Source organism: Oncorhynchus nerka, linkage group LG27, assembly GCF_034236695.1.
Source record: "Oncorhynchus nerka isolate Pitt River linkage group LG27, Oner_Uvic_2.0, whole genome shotgun sequence".
NCBI lineage: Eukaryota > Metazoa > Chordata > Actinopteri > Salmoniformes > Salmonidae > Oncorhynchus > Oncorhynchus nerka.
The window spans coordinates 89470252-89493776 of record NC_088422.1 but is presented as its reverse complement, the minus strand read 5'-3'; the positions used below and the strand labels follow the sequence as shown (position 1 = coordinate 89493776).

Below are 23525 nucleotides of genomic sequence, written 5' to 3'. Positions count from 1 at the left end.
TCATAGAGACAGGCAGTGCTGTCCTGTAATAATCATAGAGACAGACAGTGCTGTCCTGTAACAGTCATAACAGAGACAGACAGTGCTGTCCTGTAACAGTCATAATAGAGACAGACAGTGCTGTCCTGTAATAATCATAGAGACAGACAGTGCTGTCCTGTAATAATCATAGAGGCAGACAGTGCTGTCCTGTAATAATGATAATAGAGACAGACAGTGCTGTCCTGTAACAGTCATAACAGAGACAGACAGTGCTGTCCTGTAACAGTCATAATAGAGACAGACAGTGCTGTCCTGTAATAATCATAGAGACAGACAGTGCTGTCCTGTAATAATCATAGAGGCAGACAGTGCTGTCCTGTAATAATCATAACAGAGACAGACAGTGCTGTCCTGTAATAATCATAACAGAGACAGACAGTGCTGTCCTGTAACAATCATAACAGAGACAGACAGTGCTGTCCTGTAACAGTCATAATAGAGACAGACAGTGCTGTCCTGTAATAATCATAGAGACAGACAGTGCTGTCCTGTAATAATCATAATAGAGACAGACAGTGCTGTCCTGTAATAATCATAATAGAGACAGACAGTGCTGTCCTGTAATAATCATAACAGACAGACAGTGCTGTCCTGTAATAATCATAATAGAGACAGACAGTGCTGTCCTGTAATAATCATAATAGAGACAGACAGTGCTGTCCTGTAATAATCATAGAGACAGGCAGTGCTGTCCTGTAATAATCATAGAGACAGACAGTGCTGTCCTGTAACATTCATAACAGAGACAGACAGTGCTGTCCTGTAACAGTCATAATAGAGACAGACAGTGCTGTCCTGTAATAATCATAGAGACAGACAGTGCTGTCCTGTAATAATCATAGAGGCAGACAGTGCTGTCCTGTAATAATGATAATAGAGACAGACAGTGCTGTCCTGTAATAATCATAGAGACAGACAGTGCTGTCCTGTAACAGTTATAACAGAGACAGACAGTGCTGTCCTGTAACAGTCATAATAGACACAGACAGTGCTGTCCTGTAATAATCATAGAGACAGACAGTGCTGTCCTGTAACAGTTATAACAGAGACAGACAGTGCTGTCCTGTAACAGTCATAACAGAGACAGACAGTGCTGTCCTGTAACAGTCATAACAGAGACAGACAGTGCTGTCCTGTAACAGTCATAACAGAGACAGACAGTGCTGTCCTGTAACAGTCATAACAGAGACAGACAGTGCTGTCCTGTAACAGTCATAACAGAGACAGACAGTGCTGTCCTGTAACAGTCATAACAGAGACAGACAGTGCTGTCCTGTAATAATCATAGAGACAGACAGTGCTGTCCTGTAATAATCATAGAGACAGACAGTGCTGTCCTGTAACAGTCATAACAGAGACAGACAGTGCTGTCCTGTAACAGTCATAACAGAGACAGACAGTGCTGTCCTGTAACAGTCATAACAGAGACAGACAGTGCTGTCCTGTAACAGTCATAACAGAGACAGACAGTGCTGTCCTGTAATAATCATAGAGACAGACAGTGCTGTCCTGTAATAATCATAGAGACAGACAGTGCTGTCCTGTAACAGTCATAACAGAGACAGACAGTGCTGTCCTGTAACAGTCATAACAGAGACAGACAGTGCTGTCCTGTAACAGTCATAACATAGACAGACTGTGAGCCATCAGAAAAATGACAGCCCTTGCTGGATTTCTGTGTCTGCTCTGATGGCAGAGGCAGCATTGACAGAACATTTGGAAACATTCTCAGAACGTTTGTTGAGTATTTGTAAACCGTAGGACAAACAGTGTTTAGACAGCGTTGGCAAGATGTTTTCAGTAGGTATTTTAGAAGTTCACAGAGAACCAGAGAGAAAATAGCCACCACTTTGTAATGTTTAGTATCTAATAGGTTGAGGCTGTTCGTCCCCAATTGTTCAGACAATTTAGCTTAGCATTTCCTCCAAGAGCTTCTTCTCTTGGAACACAAACAGTGTCGACAACTGCCTCAATTACAGTGGCAAGGCAGAACAGTCACATTTAATACAATCACAACTTAACACATTTTAGTCAGTTAACAGACACTCTTATCCAGAGCGAATTACACGAGCAATTGGGGTTAAGTGCCTTTCTCAAGGGTACATTGGCAATTTTTTCACTTAGATGGCTCTGGGATTTGAACCAGCAACCTTTTGGTTACTGGCCAAATGCTCTTAACTACTAGGCTACCTGCCCACAGCAAATGGGATTTGATTACAAGACTTTAGAAAAGAGAAAAGAGGTGGTAGGCCATTATAAAGTACAACGTGGTGGTGGGGATGGTGTGGGGATGGTGATGATGATGGTGTGGGGGTTGGTGGTGGATGGTGGTGGTGGGGATGGTGTGAGGGGTGGTGGTGGTGATGGTGTGGGGGTGGTGGTGATAGTGATGGTGTGGGAGGGTAGTGGTGATGGTGTGGGGGTGGTGGTGGTGATGGTGTGGGGTGGTGGTGGTGGTGATGATGGTGATGATGTGGTGGGTGGTGGTAGTGGTGGTGATGGTGAGGGGGGGGTGGTGCTGGTAGTGGTGGTGATGGTGTGGGGGTGGTGGTGGTGGTGAGTGGTGGTGATGGTGTGGGGGATGGTGGTGGTGATGATGTGGATGGGTGGTGGTGGTGTGGGGGATGGTGGTGGTGATGGTGTGGGGGTGGTGGTGGTGGTGATGATGGTGATGATGTGGTGGGGGTGGTGGTGGTGGTAGTGTGGGGTGGTGGTGGTGGTGATGATGTTGATGATGTGGTGATGATGGTGATGATGTGGGTGGGTGGTGGTGGTGGTGGTGGTGGTGGTGATGATGTGATGTGTGGGGGATGGTGGTGGTGATGATGTTGATGATGTGGCGGGTGGGTGGTGGTGGTAGTGTGGGGGATGGTGGTGGTGATGATGGTGATGATGTGATGGGTGGTGGTGGTGGTAGTGGGGGGTGGTGGTGGTGATGATGGTGATGATGTGGTGGTGGTGGTGGTGTGGGGGGGGGATGGTGGTGGTGATGATGGTGATGATGTGGCGGGTGGTGGTGGTGGTAGTGTGGGGGTGGTGGTGGTGATGATGTTGATGATGTGGGGTGGTGGTGGTGGTGGTGGTGGTGAGTGTGGGGGTGGTGGTGGTGGGGGGGTGGTGGTGACGTGTGGTGATGATGTGATGGGTGGTGGTGGTGGTAGTGTGGGGATGGTGGTGGTGATGATGGTGATGGTGATGATGGTGGTGATGATGGTGGTGGTGGTGGTGGTGGTGGTAGTGTGGGGGGGTGGTGGTGGTGATGATGTTGATGATGGTGGTGGGTGGTGGTGGTGGTGATGATGGGGGGTGGTGGTGGTGGTGATGATGGTGATGATGTGGCGGGTGGTGGTGGTAGTGTGGGGGTGGTGGTGGTGGTGTGGGGGATGGTAGTGGTGGTGATGATGTTGATGATGGTGGTGGGTGGTGGTGGTGGTAGTGTGGGGGGTGGTGGTGGTGGTGATGGTGGTGATGTGGCGGGTGGTGGTGGTGGTGGTGGTGTGGGGGGGTGGTGGTGGTGGTAGTGTGGGGGTGGTGGTGGTGATGATGGTGATGATGTGGCGGGTAGTGGTGGTGGTAGTGTGGGGGTGGTGGTGGTGTGGGGGATGGTGGTGGTGGTGATGGTGTGGGGGATGGTGGTGGTGGTGATGGTGTGTGGGGTGGTGGTGGTGATGGTGATGGGGGGTGGTGGTGGTGGTGGTGATGGTGTGGGGATGGTGGTGGTGATGATGGTGATGATGTGGTGGGTGGTGGTGGTGGTAGTGTGGGGGGTGGTGGTGGTGGTAGTGTGGGGGTGGTGGTGGTGGTGATGATGGTGATGATGTGGCGGTGATGGTGGTGGTGGTGGTGAGTGGGGGTGGTGGGTGGTGGGTGGTGGTAGTGTGGAGGTGGTGGTAGTGTGGGGGATGGTGGTGGTGATGATGGTGATGATGTGGCGGGTAGTGGTGGTGTGGTAGTGTGGGGGTGGTGGTGGTGGTGAGTGTGGGGGTGGTGGGTGGTGGTAGTGTGGGGGTGGTGGTGGTGATGATGGTGATGATGTGGTGGGTGGTGGTGGTGGTAGTGGTGGGGTGTGGTGGTGGTGATGGTGATGATGTGGCGGGTGGTGGTGGTGGTGGTGTGGGTGGGTGGTGGGTGGTGGTAGTGTGGGGGGTGGTGGTGGTGATGATGGTGATGATGTGGGTGGGTGGGTGGTGGTGGTGGTAGTGTGGGGGTGGTGGTGGTGGTAGTGTGGGGGTGGTGGTGGTGATGATGGTGATGATGTGGCGGGTGGTGGTGGGTGGTAGTGTGGGGGTGGTGGTGGTGGTGATGGTGATGATGTGGGGGTGGTAGTGGTGGTGAGTGTGGGGGGTGGTGGTGGTGGTGATGATGGTGGTGGGGGGGGGGTGGTGGTGGTGGTAGTGTGGGGGTGGTGGTGGTGGTGATGATGGTGATGATGTGGCGGGTGGTGGTGGTGGTGTGGGGGGTGGTGGTGGTGATGATGGTGATGATGTGGCGGGTGGTGGTGGTGGTATTGTGGGGGTGGTGGTGGTGGTGATTGTGGGGGGTGGTGGTGGTGGTGATGTGGTGGTGGTGGTGGTGTGGGGGATGTGTGGTGGTGGTGGTGGTGGGTGGTGGTGGTGGTGGTGATGATGTGGGGGTGGTGGTGGTGGTAGTGTGGGGGTGGTGGTGGTGATGATGGTGATGATGTGGCGGGGTGGTGGTGGTAGTGTGGGGGTGGTGGTGGTGGTGATGATGGGATGGTGGTGGTGGTGATGGGGGGTGGTGGTGGTGATGATGGTGATGATGTGGGGTGGTGGTGGTGGTGTGGGGGGGGGGGTGGTGGTGATGATGGTGATGATGTGGCGGGTGGGTGGTGGTGGTGTGTGGGGGTGGTGGTGGTGATGATGGTGATGATGTGGGTGGTGGTGGTGGTAGTGGGGGGTGGTGGTGGTGATGATGGTGATGATGGTGGTGGGTGGTGGTGGTGGTGGTGATGATGTGGCGGTGTGGGGGTGGGGGTGGTGGTGGTGATGATGGTGATGATGTGGCGGGTGGTGGTGGTGGTAGTGTGGGGGTGGTGGTGGTGGTAGTGTGGGGGTGGTGGTGGTGATTGATGGTGATGATGTGGCGGGTGGTGGTGGTGGTATTGTGGGGGTGGTGGTGGTGGTATGTGTGGGGGGTGGTGGTGGTATGATGGGTGGTGGTGATGATGTGGGGGTGGTGGTGGTGATGATGGTGATGATGTGGCGGGTGGTGGTGGGGGGGGGGTGGTGGTGGTGGGATGGTGTGGGGGGTGGTGGTGGATGATGGTGATGATGATGTGGGGGTGGTGGTGGTGGTATTGGGGGGGTGGTGGTGGTGGTGGTGGTGGTGGTGTGGGGGTGGCGGTGGTGGTGGTGGTGGGGGTGGTGGTGGTGGTATGATGGTGATGATGGGTGGTGGTGGTGGTATTGTGGGGGTGGTGGTGGTGGTAGTGTGGGGGTGGTGGTGGTGATGGTGGTGGGTGGTGGTGGTATTGGGGGTGGTGGGGGTGGTGGTGGTGGTGATGATGGTGATGATGTGGGGGTGGTGGTGGTGGTGGTGATGGTGGTGGTGATGATGTGGGGGGTGGTGGTGGTGATGTGGTGATGATGTGGGGGTGGTGGTGGTGGTGATGTGTGGGGGTGGTGGTGGGGGGTGATGATGGTGATGATGTGGCGGGTGGTGGTGGTGGTGGTGGTGGTAGTGTGGGGGTGGTGGTGGTGGTGTGGGGGTGGTGGTGATGGGGGGTGGTGGTGGTGGTAGTGGTGGTGATGGGTGATGATGGTGGTGGTGGTGGTGGTATGTGTGGGGGGTGGTGGTGGTGATGATGGTGATGATGTGGCGGGTGGTGGTGGTGGTATTGTGGGGGTGGTGGTGGTGGTAGTGTGGGGGGGTGGTGGTGGTGGTGGTGGTGGTGATGTGGGTGATGTGGGGGGGGTGGTGGTGGTGGTAGTGTGGGGGTGGTGGTGGTGGTGTGTGGGGGTGGTGGTGGTGATGATGGTGATGATGTGGCGGGTGGTGGTGGTGGTATTGTGGGGGTGGTGGTGGTGGTAGTGTGGGGGTGGTGGTGGTGGTATGGGTGGTGATGTGGGTGGTGGGGTGGTGGTGGTGGTGGTGTGGGGGGGTGGTGGTGGTGATGTGTGGGGGTGGTGGTGGTGGTATGTGGGGGGTGGTGGTGGTGGTATGTGGGGGTGGTGGTGGTGGTGTGTGGGGGTGGTGGTGGTGATGATGGTGGTGGTATGTGTGGGGGTGGTGGTGGTGGTGGTGGTGGGTGTGTGGTGGTGGGGTGGGGGTGGTGGTGGTGGTGGGGGTGGTGGTGGTGGTGGTGATGGGGTGGTGGTGGTGGTAGTGTGGGGGGGTGGTGGTGGTGGTATGTGGGGGTGGTGGTGGGGTGTGGTGGTGGTGGTGGTGTGTGGTGGTGGTGGTGGTGGTGGTGGTGGTGGTGGTGAGTGGTGGGGTGGTGGTGGTGGTGGTGGGGGTTGTGGGGGGTGGTGGTGGTGGTAGTGTGGGGGTGGTGGTGGTGGTAGTGTGGGGTGGTGGTGGTGGTGGTGGTGGTGTGGGGGGTGGTGGTGGTGGTGGTGGTGGGGGGGTGGTGGTGGTGGTAGTGTGGGGGGTGGTGGTGGTGGTGGTGGTGGTGGTAGTGGGGGGTGGTGGTGGTGGTAGTGTGGGGGTGGTGGTGGTGGTAGTGTGGCGGGTGGTGGTGGTGGTGGGGGTGGTGGTGGTGGTAGTGTGGGGGTGGTGGTGGTGGTAGTGTGGGGGTGGTGGTGGTGGTATTGTGGGGGTGGTGGTGGTGGTAGTGTGGGGGGGGGTGGTGGTGGTGGTAGTGTGGGGGGTGGTGGTGGTGGTAGTGTGGGGGGTGGTGGTGGTGGTAGTGTGGGGGGTGGTGGTGGTGGTAGTGTGGGGGGTGGTGGTGGTGGTATTGTGGGGGGTGGTGGTGGTAGTGTGGGGGGTAGTGGTGGTAGGGGAGGGCTCTCTCTCAGTATTCTACCATTGGGTGCTTTTTATTTGTGCTGTTTTGGGAAAGTGATGTGTTGCACTCCTCCATTGGTCCATGCAAATTGCATCCTGGTCCCAGCAATATAATGAACACCACCTGTTATTATTTTACTCAATAACATAAAAGTAGCTCAAGATCATCTGGGGAAGCCTGTGCCGCAAACACTCTACTCAAGTATCTCTTCAGTCGTCCTTATTCAATCGGTCTCAGTCTAATGCCTATGTGTATGAATCAGCAGTGAGACAATAGTTTTGCACAGAAAGTGTGCTATGAATGTGCTGGGGAATGCAAGTCACGAGTGGAAAAGGCTGTGATGATGTCACCAAGTGGATAAGGCTGTGATGATGTCACCAAGGAGATAACGCTGTGATGATGTCAACAAGTGGATGAGACTGTGTTATTGTCACCAGTGGATAAGGCTATGATGATGTCACCAGTGGATAAGGCTATGAAGATGTCACCAGTGGATAAGGCTATGAAGATGTCACCAGTGGATAAGGCTATGATGATGTCACCAGTGGATAAGGCTATGAAGATGTCACCAGTGGATAAGGCTATGAAGATGTCACCGGTGGATAAGGCTATGAAGATGTCACCGGTGGATAAGGCTATGATGATGTCACCAGTGGATAAGGCTATGAAGATGTCACCAGTGGATAAGGCTATGATGATGTCACCAGTGGATAAGGCTATGAAGATGTCACCAGTGGATAAGGCTATGAAGATGTCACCAGTGGATAAGGCTATGAAGATGTCACCAGTGGATAAGGCTATGAAGATGTCACCAGTGGATAAGGCTATGATGATGTCGCCAGTGGATAAGGCTATGATGATGTCACCAGTGGATAAGGCTTTGTTGATGTCACCAGTGGATAAGGCTATGAAGATGTCACCAGTGGATAAGGCTATGAAGATGTCATCAGTGGATAAGGTTATGAAGATGTCACCAGTGGATAAGGCTATGAAGATGTCACCAGTGGATAAGGCTATGACACTGACACTTCCGGCGCCGACAGAGATGGCCGCCTCGCTTCGCATTCCTAGGAAACTATGCAGTTTTTAGTTTTTTTACGTGTTATTTCTTACATTAGTACCCCAGGTCATCTTAGGTTTCATTACATACAGTCGAGAAGAACTACTGAACATAAGAGCAGCGTCAACTCACCATCAGTACGACCAAGAATATGACTTTCGCGAAGCGGATCCTGTGTACTGCCTTTCACCCAGGACAACGGAATGGATCCCAGCCGGCGACCCAAAAAAACGACTTCGTAAAAGGGGGAAACGGAGCGGTCTTCTGGTCAGACTCCGGAGACGGGCACATCGTGCACCACTCCCTAGCATTCTTCTCGCCAATGTCCAGTCTATTGACAACAAGGTTGATAAAATCCGAGCAAGGGTAGCATTCCAGAGGGACATCAGAGACTGTAACGTTCTTTGCTTCACGGAAACATGGCTCACTGGAGAGACGCTATCGGAATCGGTGCAGCCAGCGGGTTTCTCCACGCATCGCGCCGACAGAAACAAACATCTTTCTGGTAAGAAGAGGGGCGGGGGCGTATGCTTCATGGTTAACGTGACGTGGTGTGATCATAACAACATACAGGTACTCAAGTCCTTCTGTTCACCTGATTTAGAATTCCTCACAATCAAATGTCGACCGCATTATCTTCCAAGGGAATTCTCTTTGATTATAATCACAGCCGTATATATTCCCCCCCAAGCAGACACATCGATGGCTCTGAACAAACTTTATTTGACTCTTTGCAAACTGGAATCCATTTATCCGGAGGCTGCATTCATTGTAGCTGGGGATTTTAACAAGGCTAATCTGAATACAAGACTCCCTAAATTTTATCAGCATATCGATTGCGCAACCAGGGCTGGAAAAACCTTGGATCACTGCTATTCTAACTTCCGCGACGCATATAAGGCCCTGCCCCGCCCTCCTTTCGGAAAAAAGCTGACCACGACTCCATTTTGTTGATCCCTGCCTACAGACAGAAACTAAAACAAGAAGCTCCCGCGCTGAGGTCTGTTCAACGATGGTCCGACCAATCTGATTCCACACTCCAAGACTGCTTCCATCACGTGGACTGGGATATGTTTCGTATTGCGTCAGACAACAACATTGACGAAATTGCTGATTCGGTGAGCGAGTTCATTAGAACGTACGTTGAAGATGTCGTTCCCATAGCAACGATTAAAACATTCCCAAACCAGAAACCGTGGATTGATGGCAGCATTCGCGTGAAACTGAAAGCCCGAACCACTGCTTTTAATCAGGGCAAGGTGACCGGAAATATGACCGAATACAAACAGTGTAACTATTCCCTCCGCAAGGCAATCAAACAAGCTAAGCGTCAGTATAGAGACAAAGTAGAATCTCAATTCAACGGCTCAGACACAAGAGGTATGTGGCAGGGTCTACAGTCAATCACGGATTACAAAAAGAAAACCAGCCCAGTCACGGACCAGGATGTCTTGCTCCCAGGCAGACTAAATAACTTTTTTGCCCGCTTTGAGGACAATACAGTGCCACTGACATGGCCCGCAACTAAAACATGCGGACTCTCCTTCACTGCAACCGACGTGAGGAAAACATTTAAACGTGTCAACCCTCGCAAGGCTGCAGGCCCAGACGGCATCCCCAGCCGCGCCCTCAGAGCATGCGCAGACCAGCTGGCTGGTGTGTTTACGGACATATTCAATCAATCCCTATCCCAGTCTGTTGTTCCCGCATGCTTCAAGAGGGCCACCATTGTTCCTGTTCCCAAGAAAGCTAAGGTAACTGAGCTAAACAACTACCGCCCCGTAGCACTCACTTCCGTCATCATGAAGTGCTTTGAGAGACTAGTCAAGGACCATATCACCTCCACCCTACCTGACACCCTAGACCCACTTCAATTTGCTTACCGCCCAAATAGGTCCACAGACGATGCAATCTCAACCACACTGCACACTGCCCTAACCCATCTGGACAAGAGGAATGGCTATGTGAGAATGCTGTTCATCGACTACAGCTCGGCATTTAACACCATAGTGCCCTCCAAGCTCGTCATCAAGCTCGAGACTCTGGGTCTCGACCCCGCCCTGTGCAACTGGGTACTGGACTTCCTGACGGGCCACCCCCAGGTGGTGAGGGTAGGCAACAACATTTCCACCCCGCTGATCCTCAACACTGGGGCCCCACAAGGGTGCGTTCTGAGCCCTCTCCTGTACTCCCTGTTCACCCACGACTGCGTGGCCACGCACGCCTCCAACTCAATCATCAAGTTTGCGGACGAAACAACAGTGGTAGGCTTGATTACCAACAACGACGAGACGGCCTACAGGGAGGAGGTGAGGGCCCTCGGAGTGTGGTGTCAGGAAAATAACCTCACACTCAACGTCAACAAAACTAAGGAGATGATTGTGGACTTCAGGAAACAGCAGAGGGAACACCCCCCTATCCACATTGATGGGACAGTAGTGGAGAGGGTAGTAAGTTTTAAGTTCCTCGGCGTACACATCACAGACAAACTGAATTGGTCCACCCACACAGACAGCATCGTGAAGAAGGCGCAGCAGCGCCTCTTCAACCTCAGGAGGCTGAAGAAATTTGGCTTGTCACCAAAAGCACTCATAAACTTCTACAGATGCACAATCCTGTCGGGCTTATCACCGCCTGGTACGGCAACTGCTCCGCCCACAACCGTAAGGCTCTCCAGAGGGTAGTGAGGTCTGCACAACGCATCACCGGGGGCAAACTACCTGCCCTCCAGGACACCTACACCACCCGATGTCACAGGAAGGCCATAAAGATCATCAAGGACAACAACCACCCGAGCCACTGCCTGTTCACCCCGCTATCATCCAGAAGGCGAGGTCAGTACAGGTGCATCAAAGCTGGGACCGAGAGACTGAAAAACAGCTTCTATCTCAAGGCCATCAGACTTTTAAACAGCCACCACTAACATTGAGTGGCTGCTGCCAACACACTGACTCAACTCCAGCCACTTTAATAATGGGAATTGATGGGAAATGATGTAAAATATATCACTAGCCACTTTAATAATGTTTACATACCCTACATTAACCATCTCATATGTATATGTATATACTGTACTCTATATCATCTACTACTGCATCTTTATTTAATACATGTATCACTAGCCACTTTAACTATGCCACTTTGTTTACATACTCATCTCATATGTATATACTGCACTCAATACCATCTACTGTATCTTGCCTATGCCACTCTGTACCATCACTCACTCATATATCTTTATGTACATATTCTTGTCCCCTTACACTTATGTTTATAAGGTAGTAGTTTTGGAATTGTTAGATAGATTACTTGTTGGTTATTACTGCATTGTCGGAACTATAAGCACAAGCATTTCGCTACACTCGCATTAACATCTGCTAACCATGTGTATGTGACAAATAAAATTTGATTTGATTTGAAGATGTCACCAGTGGATAAGGCTATGAAGATGTCACCAGTGGATAAGGCTATGATGATGTCACCAGTAGATAAGGCTATGGTGATGTCACCAGTGGATAAGGCTTTGTTGATGTCACCAAAGTGGATATAAGGGGTCAATTGATGCAGAGTGTTCCATTGACCAGATTGGCGCATTTTCAACAAATCTGATCTAACAAGATACGATATTCGTCAAATCTTTCATGATAATTCATTTTATTAAAAAAATGTTTTACCCCCAATTTCGTGGTATCTAAATGGGTCTTGTCTCATGGCTGCAACTCCCGTACGGACTCGGGAGAGGCGAATGTCGAGAGCCGTGCGTCCACCTAAACACAACCCAACCAAGCCGCACTGCTTCTTGACACAATGCTCACTCAACCCGGAAGCCAGCCGCACCAATATGTCGCAGGAAACAGTGTATACATGGCGACCGTGTCAGTGCACTGCGCCCGGCCCGCCACAGGAGGCGCTAGTGCGTGATGGGACAAGGACATCCCTGCCGACTGAACCCTCCCCTAACCCGGACGATGCTGGGCCAATTGTGCGCTGCCCCATGGGTCTCCCGGTCGCGGCCGGCATCGACAGAGCCTGGACTCAAACCCAGAATCTCTAGTGGCACAGCTAGCACTGGACCACTGAGACAGGGCCTGGACTCAAACCCAGAATCTCTAGTGGCACAGCTAGCACTGGACCACTGAGACAGAGCCTGGACTCAAACCCAGAATCTCTAGTGGCACAGCTAGCACTGGACCACTGAGACAGAGCCTGGACTCAAACCCAGAATCTCTAGTGGCACAGCTAGCACTGGACCACTGAGACAGAGCCAGGACTCAAACCCAGAATCTCTAGTGGCACAGCTAGCACTGGACCACTGAGACAGAGCCTGGACTCAAACCCAGAATCTCTAGTGGCACAGCTAGCACTGGACCACTGAGACAGAGCCTGGACTCAAACCCAGAATCTCTAGTGGCACAGCTAGCACTGGACCACTGAGACAGAGCCTGGACTCAAACCCAGAATCTCTAGTGGCACAGCTAGCACTGGACCACTGAGACAGAGCCTGGACTCAAACCCAGAATCTCTAGTGGCACAGCTAGCACTGGACCACTGAGACAGAGCCAGGACTCAAACCCAGAATCTCTAGTGGCACAGCTAGCACTGGACCACTGAGACAGAGCCTGGACTCAAACCCAGAATCTCTAGTGGCACAGCTAGCACTGCGATGCAGAGCCTTAGACCACTGAGCCACTCGGGAGGCACATCTTTCATAATTTATATGTTGTAACAGGCCCACAATGTGGTTACTTAAGTCCGAGTTGGATATATTTGGCTGTTTTTGTTGCATAAGATGAAGAAGTTGTTTATTTTCAGTTTTAGAAGAATGCAAAACGCTAACTCCTGTTCGTATAAGCTGGTTAATCGGTGGTGGTAGTCATTTTTAACTGAAATTGATTGGTTGATTGGTGACGATGACATGAACATGTGTTGGGGTTGACATCCATAGAAGAATTATACTCAGATTTTTACCTCAACATAATGTGAGATACTGGATCTTTCCCCCACAACCTTTTCCCCATGCGTTTCCATGGGAATTCCATTGTTTTGGTCGAGTTCGATTGACCTCTTTATCGCATCTATGCTGTGATGATGTCACCAAAATGGATAAGGCTGTGATGATGACACCAAGCTGCTGTTCGTCTTGACTCAGCTAAAGAAACTCTAAAAATAGGTCCAGTGGTAGTCACAACAACACACCAGCCCAACCATGAATGAGAAGCCAAAGATAACAGGAATCACTTTGTTGATGGTGAGAAGGATCAGAACCTTGAGTTCAGGGTCACAAGATGCTCCAAAAACAATCCCTTTATCTGTTTCATAGTCTAAACTTCACCAGAACCAATCCTCATTCCATGCTTGTTCTCCTGCAGCATTGTGAAAAATGAAGTCCTTTTCTGCTCCCTCGTAGAACAATTTAGCATGATTTAGCATTTACCTAAGGCCCCCCTGTCCCTGTCAGATGTGGTGATTGGTTGATTCCACCTGTCCATACAGAGACACCCCTCTAATGATTCACTATTACTCAGCATGGGGGTAGAGTATGATGATGTCAGAGGACAGGAGTGTTCTATTCTATTCCATTCCAATCAGTTCTAATATATTCTATTCCATTCCATTCTATTCAGTTCTGATCTATTCCATTAAGTTCTAATCTTTTCCATTCCATTCTATTCTATTCCATTCCATTCCATTCTGTTCTATTCCATTCAGTTCTAATCTATTCTATTCCATTCTATTCAATTATAATATATTCTATTCCATTCCATTTTATTCAGTTCTAATCTATTCTATTCCATTCCATTCTATTCAGTTCAATTCTGATCTATTCTATTCTATTAAAGTTCTAATCCATTCCATTCAGTTCTAATCTATTCTATTCCATTCCATTCTATTCAGTTCTAATCTATTCTATTCAATTCAGTTCTATTCTATTCCATTCCGTTCCGTTCTATTCTATTCCATTCAGTTCTAATCTATTCTATTCCATTCCATTCCGTTCCGTTCTATTCTATTCCATTCAGTTCTAATCAATTCTATTCCATTCTATTCAATTATAATATATTCTATTCCATTCCATTCAATTCTGATCTATTCTATTAAGTTCGAATCCATTCCATTCCATTCAGTTCTAATCTATTATATTCCATTCCATTCTATTCAGTTCTAATCTATTCAATTCAATTCAGTTCTAATCTATTCCATTAAAGTTCTAATCCATTCCATTCAGTTCTAATCTATTCTATTCCATTCCATTCTATTCAGTTCTAATCTATTCAATTCAATTCAGTTCTAATCTATTCCATTCTATTCAGTTCTAATCTATTCCATTCCATTCTATTCCATTCCATTCTATTCAGTTCTAATCTAATCTATTCCATTCCATTCAGTTCTAATCTAATCTATTCCATTATATTGAGTTATAATCTATTCCATTCTATTCAGTTCTAATCTATTCCCTTCAGTTCTAATCCATTCCATTCCATTCTATTCCATTCCATTCCATTCTATTCAGTTCTAATCTATTCTATTCCATTCAGTTCTAATCTATTCCATTCCATTCTATTCCATTCCATTCCATTCTATTCAGTTCTAATCTATTCTATTCCATTCCATTCAGTTCTAATCTATTCCATTCCATTCTATTCAGTTCTAATCTATTCCATTCCACTCTATTCCAATCCATTCCATTCTATTCAGTTCTAATCTATTATATTCCATTCCATTCAGTTCTAATCTATTCTATTTCATTCCATTATATTCAGTTCTAATCTATTATATTCTATCACATCATACATGGCAGACCACAGCTGAGCTTCACCACAACTCTTATAACCCTGCCTCTTAAAGTCAGAACGTTGTAATTTGTCATTTAAAAGCCTCCAAACTGCCCCTGAATGCCCCCTAGCTACCCTCAACTATCCCTTTAACTAGAGATGCTTGTCAACATCCACAGTACAATAACAGAAAACATGGGAAGAAGACTGTAGGTATTTGTGTAGTGCATTACGATGGTGAGGGTTTTATGAAGGTCTAGCCAACATCAGAGTAGGACATACAGTAAACTAAAATGAGGTAAGGAGATAACGCCGTGGTAACATCATTGTCTCATCCAGAACAGCATTAAGGATTTTACCCACAGGGCCAATTCACTCATAATAGTCTTATGGAAAGATATCAGGGAAATTCCTTCAACGTGGACAAAAGCAGAGGTAAAAATACCATTCCTCAATCAATTGCTGTGATTCAACTGATAATAATCTGAGGTCAACGGATCTCAGGAAAGCGCTTCAAGACAAGAATACTAGAGTAAATGTATTCCTGAAATATCTCCCCTCTCTATATTTAACTGAATAATAATAGTCTGACGTGAATGGAGCTCAGCTACTAGCCAGTCACATCCTCTCTCCTCTGCAGGAGCACAATAGGCTTATCCAGCTCAATAACATCACATCTGATTGGCTCAACACAAAACAAGTACTTTAAACTGTAGATATATTCCTATGACACCCTCTGTATGGCCATGTGAGGTGTGTATGTGACTTTAGTACCTCTTGCGTATGTCCGAGTTGAGGGTCTTCTTGTTGGCGGTGCCGTCCTGGTGCAGGGACTTCTCCAGGGAGAGGGAGAGGGGGGCTTCCCGGATGGGCAGGGACAGCACCAGGGTGTCCTGGGTCACGGGGAGGGTCTCTCCCTCCCCACCCTGCACGCGGCCCAGGTGCTGCTTGGCATAGTCAAACCCCTGGACAGGCTGTAGGGAGGACGAAGGGGGGAGAGAGATGAGTGGAAACAGGTGAGTGATGGATGCAAGCTTTCCATCTCAATGGCCATCTAAATGGCACACACGCGCACACACATGGTCAACATATTATGTATACACAGACAGAGACAAACGCACATTTAAAGAGACATACTAAACTTGTGAAGGTGGTAAATGACCTTTTAATGGCGTCAGACCAAGGCTCTGCATCTGTCCTCGTGCTCCCAGACCTTAGTGCTGCTTTTGATACCATCGATCAGCACATTCTTTTGGAGAGATTGGAAACCCAAATTGGTCTACACGGACAAGTTCTGGCCTGGTTTAGATCTTATCTGTCGGGAAGATTTTAGTTTGTCTCTATGAATGGTTTGTCCTCAAATCAACTGTAAATTTCAGTGTTCCTCAAGGCTCCATTTTATGACCACTATTGTTTTCACTATATATTTTACCTTTAAGTGATGTCATTCGGAAACATAATGTTAACTTTCACTGCTATGCAGACGACACACAGCTGTACATTTCGATGAAACATGGTGAAGCCCCAAAATGACCCTCCCTGGAAGCCTGTGTTTCAGACATAAGGAAGTGAATGGCGGCAAATTGTCTACTTTTAAACTTGAACAAATCGGAGATACTTGTTCTAGGTCCCAAGAAAGAGATCTTCTGTTGAATCTGACAAATAAAACTGAAGGACCTCAGTGTTACTCTGGACCCTGATCTCTATTTTGACAAACATATCAAGACCATTTCAAGGACAGCTTTTTTCCATCTACGTAACATTGCAAAAATCAGAAACTGTCTGTCCAAAAAGGATGCAGAAAAAGTAATCCATGCTTTTGTCACTTCTAGGTTAGACTACTGCAATGCTCTACTTTCCGGGTACCTGGATAAAGCACTAAATAAACTTCAGTTAGTGCTAAACACGGCTGCTAGAATTCTGACTAGAACCCAAAAATTTGATCATATTACTCCAGTGCTAGCCTCCCTACACTGGCTTCATGTTAAGGCAAGGGCTGATTTCAAGGTTTTACTGCTAACCTACAAAGCATTACATGGGCTTGCTCCTACCCATCTTTTCGATTTGGTCCTGCTGTACATACCTACACGTACGCTACGGTCACAAGACGCAGGCCTCCTTACTGTCCCTAGAATTTCTAAGCAAACAGCTGGAGACAGGGCTTTCTCCTAGAGCTCAATTTTTATGGAATGGTCTGCCTATACATGTGAGAGACAGACTCGGTCTCGACCTTTAAGTATTTATTGAAGACTCATCTCTTCAGTAGGTCCTATGATTGAGTGTAGTCTGGCCCAGGAGTGTGAAGGTGAACGGAAAGGCTCTGGAGCAACGAACCGCCCTTGCTGTCTCTGCCTGGCCGGTTCCCCTATTTCCACTGGGATTCTCTGCCTCTAACCCTATTACAGGGGCTGAGTCAGTGGCTTACTAGGGCTCTTCCATGCCGTCCCTAGGAGGGGTGAGTCACTTGAGTGGGCTGAGTCACTGACGTGATCTTCCTGTCTGGGTTGGCGCCCCCCCTTGGGTTTGTGCAGTGGGGGAGATCTTCGTGGGCTATACTCTGCCTTGTCTCAGGATGGTAAGTTGGTGGTTGACGATATCCCTCTAGTGGTGTGGGGGCTGTGCTTGGGCAGTGGGTGGGGCTATATCTTGCCTGTTTGGCCCTGTCCAAGGGTATTGTCAGGCGGGGCCATGGTGTCTCCTCTCCTGTCTCAGCCTCCATTATTTATGCTGCAATAGTTTGTGTGTCAGGGGGCTAGGGTCAGTCTGTTATATCTGGAGTATTTCTCTTGTCTTATCCGGTGTCCTGTGTGAATTTAAGTATGCTCTCTCTAATTCTCTCTCTCTTTTTCTTTCTTCCTTTCTCTCTTTCTATCTTTCTCTCTGAGGACCTGAGCCCTAGGACCATGCCTCAGGACTACCTGGCCTGATGACTCCTTGCTTTCCCCAGTTCACCTGGTCGTGCTGCTGCTCCAGTTTCAACTGTTCTGCCTGCGGCTATGGAACCCTGATCTGTTCACCGGACGTGCTACCTGTCCCAGACCTGCTGTTTTCATCTCTCTAGAGACAGCAGGAGCGGTAGAGATACTCTGAATGATCGGCTATGAAAAGCCAACTGACATTTACTCCTGAGGTGCTGACCTGATGCACCCTCTACAACCACTGTGATTATTATTATTTGACCCTGCTGGTCATCTATGAACATTTGAACATCTATAATCTCCACCCGGCACAGCCAGAACAGGATTGGCCACCCCTCATAGCCTGGTTCCTCTCTAGGTTTCTTCCTAGGTTATGACCTTTCTAGGGAGTTTTTCCTAGCCACCGTGCTTCTACACCTGCATTGCTTGCTGTTTGGGGTTTTAGGCTGGGTTTCTGTACAGCACTTTGTGACATCAGCTGATGTAAGAAGGGCTTTATAAATACATTTGATTAATTGATACACACATTTAAAGACATATACAGGCAGTCAGACAGACACACACATTCAGACATAAAACTGAAATGCCTAAATGACTTTTCAAAACTCTGGTTCATGTGTCTTGAACTCCATACACGTAGATTTTATGAAGACTTCTTTGATCTCACTTTCTCTCCTTCTAATGTCTAATAAATGAATCACAGTGGGCAATAAAAATATGAGATTCAAAGACTATTCTAATGTAGTCAGACTCCAGACAGAAGAGGAGAGAGACACAGTGGGGTGGTTTATATAAAAGTCTTAAACACACACACACACACACACACACACACACACACACACACACACACACACACAGAGGTGTGGATGGTGGTGAAGTTTTCACGCAGACTAAAAGTGCTGGCTCCAGGGCTGTCAGAGGAGTGGTTCTCAGAGGGATATAGAGGAAGTGCTGGCTCCAGGGCTGTCAGAGGAGTGGTTCTCAGAGGGATATAGAGGAAGTGCTGGCTGCAGGGCTGTCAGAGGAGTGGCTCTCAGAGGGATATAGAGGAAGTGCTGGATCCAGGGCTATCAGAGGAGTGGTTCTCAGAGGGATATAGAGGAAGTGCTGGCTGCAGGGCTGTCAGAGGAGTGGTTCTCAGAGGGATATAGAGGAAGTGCTGGCTCCAGGGCTGTCAGAGGAGTGGTTCTCAGAGGGATATAGAGGAAGTGCTGGCTGCAGGGCTGTCAGAGGAGTGGTTCTCAGAGGGATATAGAGGAAGTGCTGGCTCCAGGGCTGTCAGAGGAGTGGTTCTCAGAGGGATATAGAGGAAGTGCTGGCTCCAGAGCTGTCAGAGGAGTGGTTCTCAGAGGGATATAGAGGAAGTGCTGGCTGCAGGGCTGTCAGAGGAGTGGTTCTCAGAGGGATATATAGGAAGTGCTGGCTGCAGGGCTGTCAGAGGAGTGGTTCTCAAAGGGATATAGAGGAAGTGCTGGCTCCAGGGCTGTCAGAGGAGTGGTTCTCAGAGGGATATAAAGGAAGTGCTGGCTTCAGGGCTGTCAGAGGAGTGGTTCTCAGAGGGATATAGAGGAAGTGCTGCCTTCAGGGCTGTCAGAGGAGTGGTTCTCAGAGGGATATAGAGGAAGTGCTGGCTGCAGGGCTGTCAGAGGAGTGGTTCTCAGAGGGATATAGAGGAAGTGCTGGCTCCAGGGCTGTCAGAGGAGTGGTTCTCAGAGGGATATAGAGGAAGTGCTGGCTCCAGGGCTGTCAGAGGAGTGATTCTCAGATGGATATAGAGGAAGTGCTGGCTCCAGGGCTGTCAGAAGAGTGGTTCTCAGAGGGATATAGAGGACGTGCTGGCTCCAGGGCTGTCAGAGGAGTGGTTCTCAGAGGGATATAGAGGAAGTGCTGGCTCCAGGGCTGTCAGAGGAGTGGTTCTCAGAGGGATATAGAGGAAGTGCTGGCTCCAGAGCTGTCAGAGGAGTGGTTCTCAGAGGGATATAGAGGAAGTGCTGGCTGCAGGGCTGTCAGAGGAGTGGTTCTCATAGGGATATATAGGAAGTGCTGGCTGCAGGGCTGTCAGAGGAGTGGTTCTCAAAGGGATATAGAGGAAGTGCTGGCTCCAGGGCTGTCAGAGGAGTGGTTCTCAGAGGGATATAAAGGAAGTGCTGGCTTCAGGGCTGTCAGAGGAGTGGTTCTCAGAGGGATATAGAGGAAGTGCTGCCTTCAGGGCTGTCAGAGGAGTGGTTCTCAGAGGGATATAGAGGAAGTGCTGGCTGCAGGGCTGTCAGAGGAGTGGTTCTCAGAGGGATATAGAGGAAGTGCTGGCTCCAGGGCTGTCAGAGGAGTGGTTCTCAGAGGGATATAGAGGAAGTGCTGGCTCCAGGGCTGTCAGAGGAGTGATTCTCAGATGGATATAGAGGAAGTGCTGGCTCCAGGGCTGTCAGAAGAGTGGTTCTCAGAGGGATATAGAGGACGTGCTGGCTCCAGGGCTGTCAGAGGAGTGGTTCTCAGAGGGATATAGAGGAAGTGCTGGCTCCAGGGCTGTCAGAGGAGTGATTCTCAGAGGGATATAGAGGAAGTGCTGGCTCCAGGGCTGTCAGAAGAGTGGTTCTCAGAGGAATATAGAGGAAGTGCTGGCTCCAGGGCTGTCAGAGGAGTGGTTCTCAGAGGGATATAGAGGACGTGCTGGCTCCAGGGCTGTCAGAGGAGTGGTTCTCAGAGGGATATAGAGGAAGTGCTGGCTGCAGGGCTGTCAGAGGCGTGGTTCTCAGAGGGATATAGAGGGAAAGTGCTACATATGCAGTCACACAGCGTGACAGTATCACTGAGAGGTGATATTCACAGCATCACTATTCAATTATTTTTTTCCCCAAGTGATGTACTGGTAGAGTCTGGTAGAGTCTGGTAGAATGCAAATTCCCAAGGTATTTGTCCATCCCTCATATTGACAACTGGACTGCTCCAACACAGCAAGAACCAGGTTTAACCCCATGGGTTCACTCCTCAGGGTCCCCAGCATATTTCACAGTGTCTGCCTCAATAACATCCACCTCAATATACTGTACAGACTGGCTGATGGTGCAAAGACAGAAACAAACAGAGAGAGTGAAAGGTGGACACAGACAGGCAGAGGGATCTCCCTTTGGTAAACATAATGTAGCTTCTATCGTTGGTCCACTGATGGTGGACAGGCTACTGCACGAACACACACACATGCTAAACTACAGGACTGTTTCACCAGCATAGACTGGAATATGTTCCCGGATTCATCCGATGGCATTGAGGAGCTAACCACATCAGTCACCGGCTTCATTAATAAGGGCATAGATGACATCGTCCCCACATTCCAATCAGAAGCCATGGATTACAGGAAATATCTGCACTGAGCTAAAGGCTAGACCTGTCGCTTTAAAGGAGCGGGACGCTAATCTGGACGCTTAAAAGAAATCCCGCTACGCCCTCCGATGAACCATCAAATAGGCAAAGCGTCAATACAGGACCAAGATCGAATCCTGCTACATTGGCTCTGTCGCTTGTCAGATGTGGAAGGGCTAGCATGGATTACAAAGGAAACCCAGCCACGAGCTGTCCAGTGATGCGATCCTACCAGACGAGCTAAATACCTTCTATACTGGCTTCGAGGCTAGCAACACTGAACCATGCATGAGAGCACCAACTGTTCCGGATGACAGTGTGATCACGCTCTCCAGAGCCGATGTAGTAAGACCCTTAAACAGGTCAACATTCACAAGGCCGTAGAGCCAGATGGATTACCAGGACATGTACTCAGAGCATGCACTGACCAGCTGGCAAGTGTCTTCACTGACATTTTCAACCTCTCCCTGATCCTGTCTGTAATGCTAAATATTTAAGGTCTCCCGAGTGGTGCAGCGGGATAAGGCACTGCATCTCAGTGCTTGAGGCGTCACTATAGACACCCCGGTTTGAATCCAGGCTGTATCACAACTGGCCGTGATTGGGAGTCCCATAGGGTGGCGCACAATTTGCCCAGCGTTGTTCGGTTTTGGCCGGTGTTTTTGTTCATAACTGACTTTCCTAGTTAAATTAAAATGTCAATTTAAAAAATGTAAACACCATGTGTCCCTGTGCCCAAGAACGCCAAGGTAATCTGACGAAATGACTTTCATGGCAGTCACATCTGTAGCCATGAAATGCTTTGAATGGCTTGTCATGGCTCACATCAACACCTTCATCCCAAACAGCCTGGATCCACTCCAATTCACATACCGCCACATATCCACAGATGATGCAACCTCTATTGCAATCCACACTGCCCTTTACAACCTGGACTAAAGGAGAACCTACTGTACATGAGAATGCTGTTCATTGACTCCAATATCATTACTAAGCTAAGGACCCTGGGATTAAACAGGGTAGGCAACAACACATCCGCCACGCTGACCCTCAACACCGGGGCCACTCAGGGGTGCGTGCTTAGTCCACTCCTATACTCCCTGTTCACCCACGACTTTGTGGCCAAGCATGACTCCAATACCGTCATTGGATACCACCGACAACGATGAGACAGCCTATAGGGAGGAGGTCAGAGACCTGGCAGTGTGGTGCCAGGACAACAACCTCTCCCTTAACATCAGCAAGACAAAGGAGCTGATCTGGGCAGGAAACAGATGTCTGAGCACGCCCCCATCCACATTGATAGGGCTGAGTGGAGCAGGTTCGAGAGCTTCAAGTTCCTTGGTGTCCACATCACTAAGGAATTATCATGGTCCACACACACCAACACAAATCGTGAAGAGCACACGACAATGCCTCTCAGGAGGCTGAAAAGATTTGTCATGGGCCCTCAGCTCCTCAAAAAGTTATACAGCTGCACCATTGAGAGCATCTCAGATACCCAAGTCATAGACTGTTCCCTCGGCTACTGCATAGCAGGCGGTACCGATGCACCAAATCCGGAACCAACAGGACCCTGAACAGCTTCTACCCCCAAGCCATAAGACTGCTAAATAGTTCAATTCTTTTAACTCATCTAGATAAGAGCATCTGCTAAATGACTCAAATGTAAATATCACATAGACTGCTGTTGCAATTATCTATCCTGATGCCTAGTCATTATCCCTACCTATATGTACATACTGTATCTACCTCAATTACCTAGTATCTCTGCACATCTAGTCAGTACTGGTGATGTATATAACTAAGTTATTATTACTCAGTGTGGATTTACTCCTCCTATTAATATTATCTTTCTATTATTATAATAGTGTTTCTCTCTGCATTGTTGGGAAGGGCCCATCACTAAGCATTTCACTGTTAGTCTACACCTGTTGTTTCTCTCTGTATTGTAGGGAAGGGCCCGTCAGTAAGCATTTCACTGTGAGTCTACACCTGTTGTTTCTCTCTGCATTGTTGGGAAGGGCCCATCACTAAGCATTTCACTGTTAGTCTACACCTGTTGTTTCTCTCTGCATTTTAGGGAAGGGCCCGTCAGTGTAGCATTTCACTGTTAGTCTACACCTGTTGTTTCTCTCTGCATTGTTGGGAAGGGCCCATCAATAAGCATTTCACTGTTAGTCTACACCTGTTGTTTCTCTCTGCATTGTTGGGAAGGGCCCATCACTAAGCATTTCACTGTTAGTCTACACCTGTTGTTTCTCTCTGCATTGTTGGGAAGGGCCCATCACTAAGCATTTCACTGTTAGTCTACACCTTTGTTTCTCTCTGCATTGTTGGGAAGGGCCCATCAGTAAGCATTTCACTGTTAGTCTACACCTGTTGTTTCTCTCTGCATTGTTGGGAAG

General features: G+C 49.0%; 1 protein-coding gene across 1 annotated transcript in view; it reads right to left on the bottom strand.

Annotated features, from left to right (window-relative positions):
* LOC115122456 (UPF0606 protein KIAA1549L-like) overlaps window positions 1-23525 on the bottom strand; it is a 158887-nt gene that overhangs the window by 31200 nt on the left and 104162 nt on the right. Inside the window, 1 exon segment of the mRNA XM_065011180.1 lies at window positions 15617-15816. Within this exon segment, the coding sequence (XP_064867252.1) occupies window positions 15617-15816 (200 nt within the window).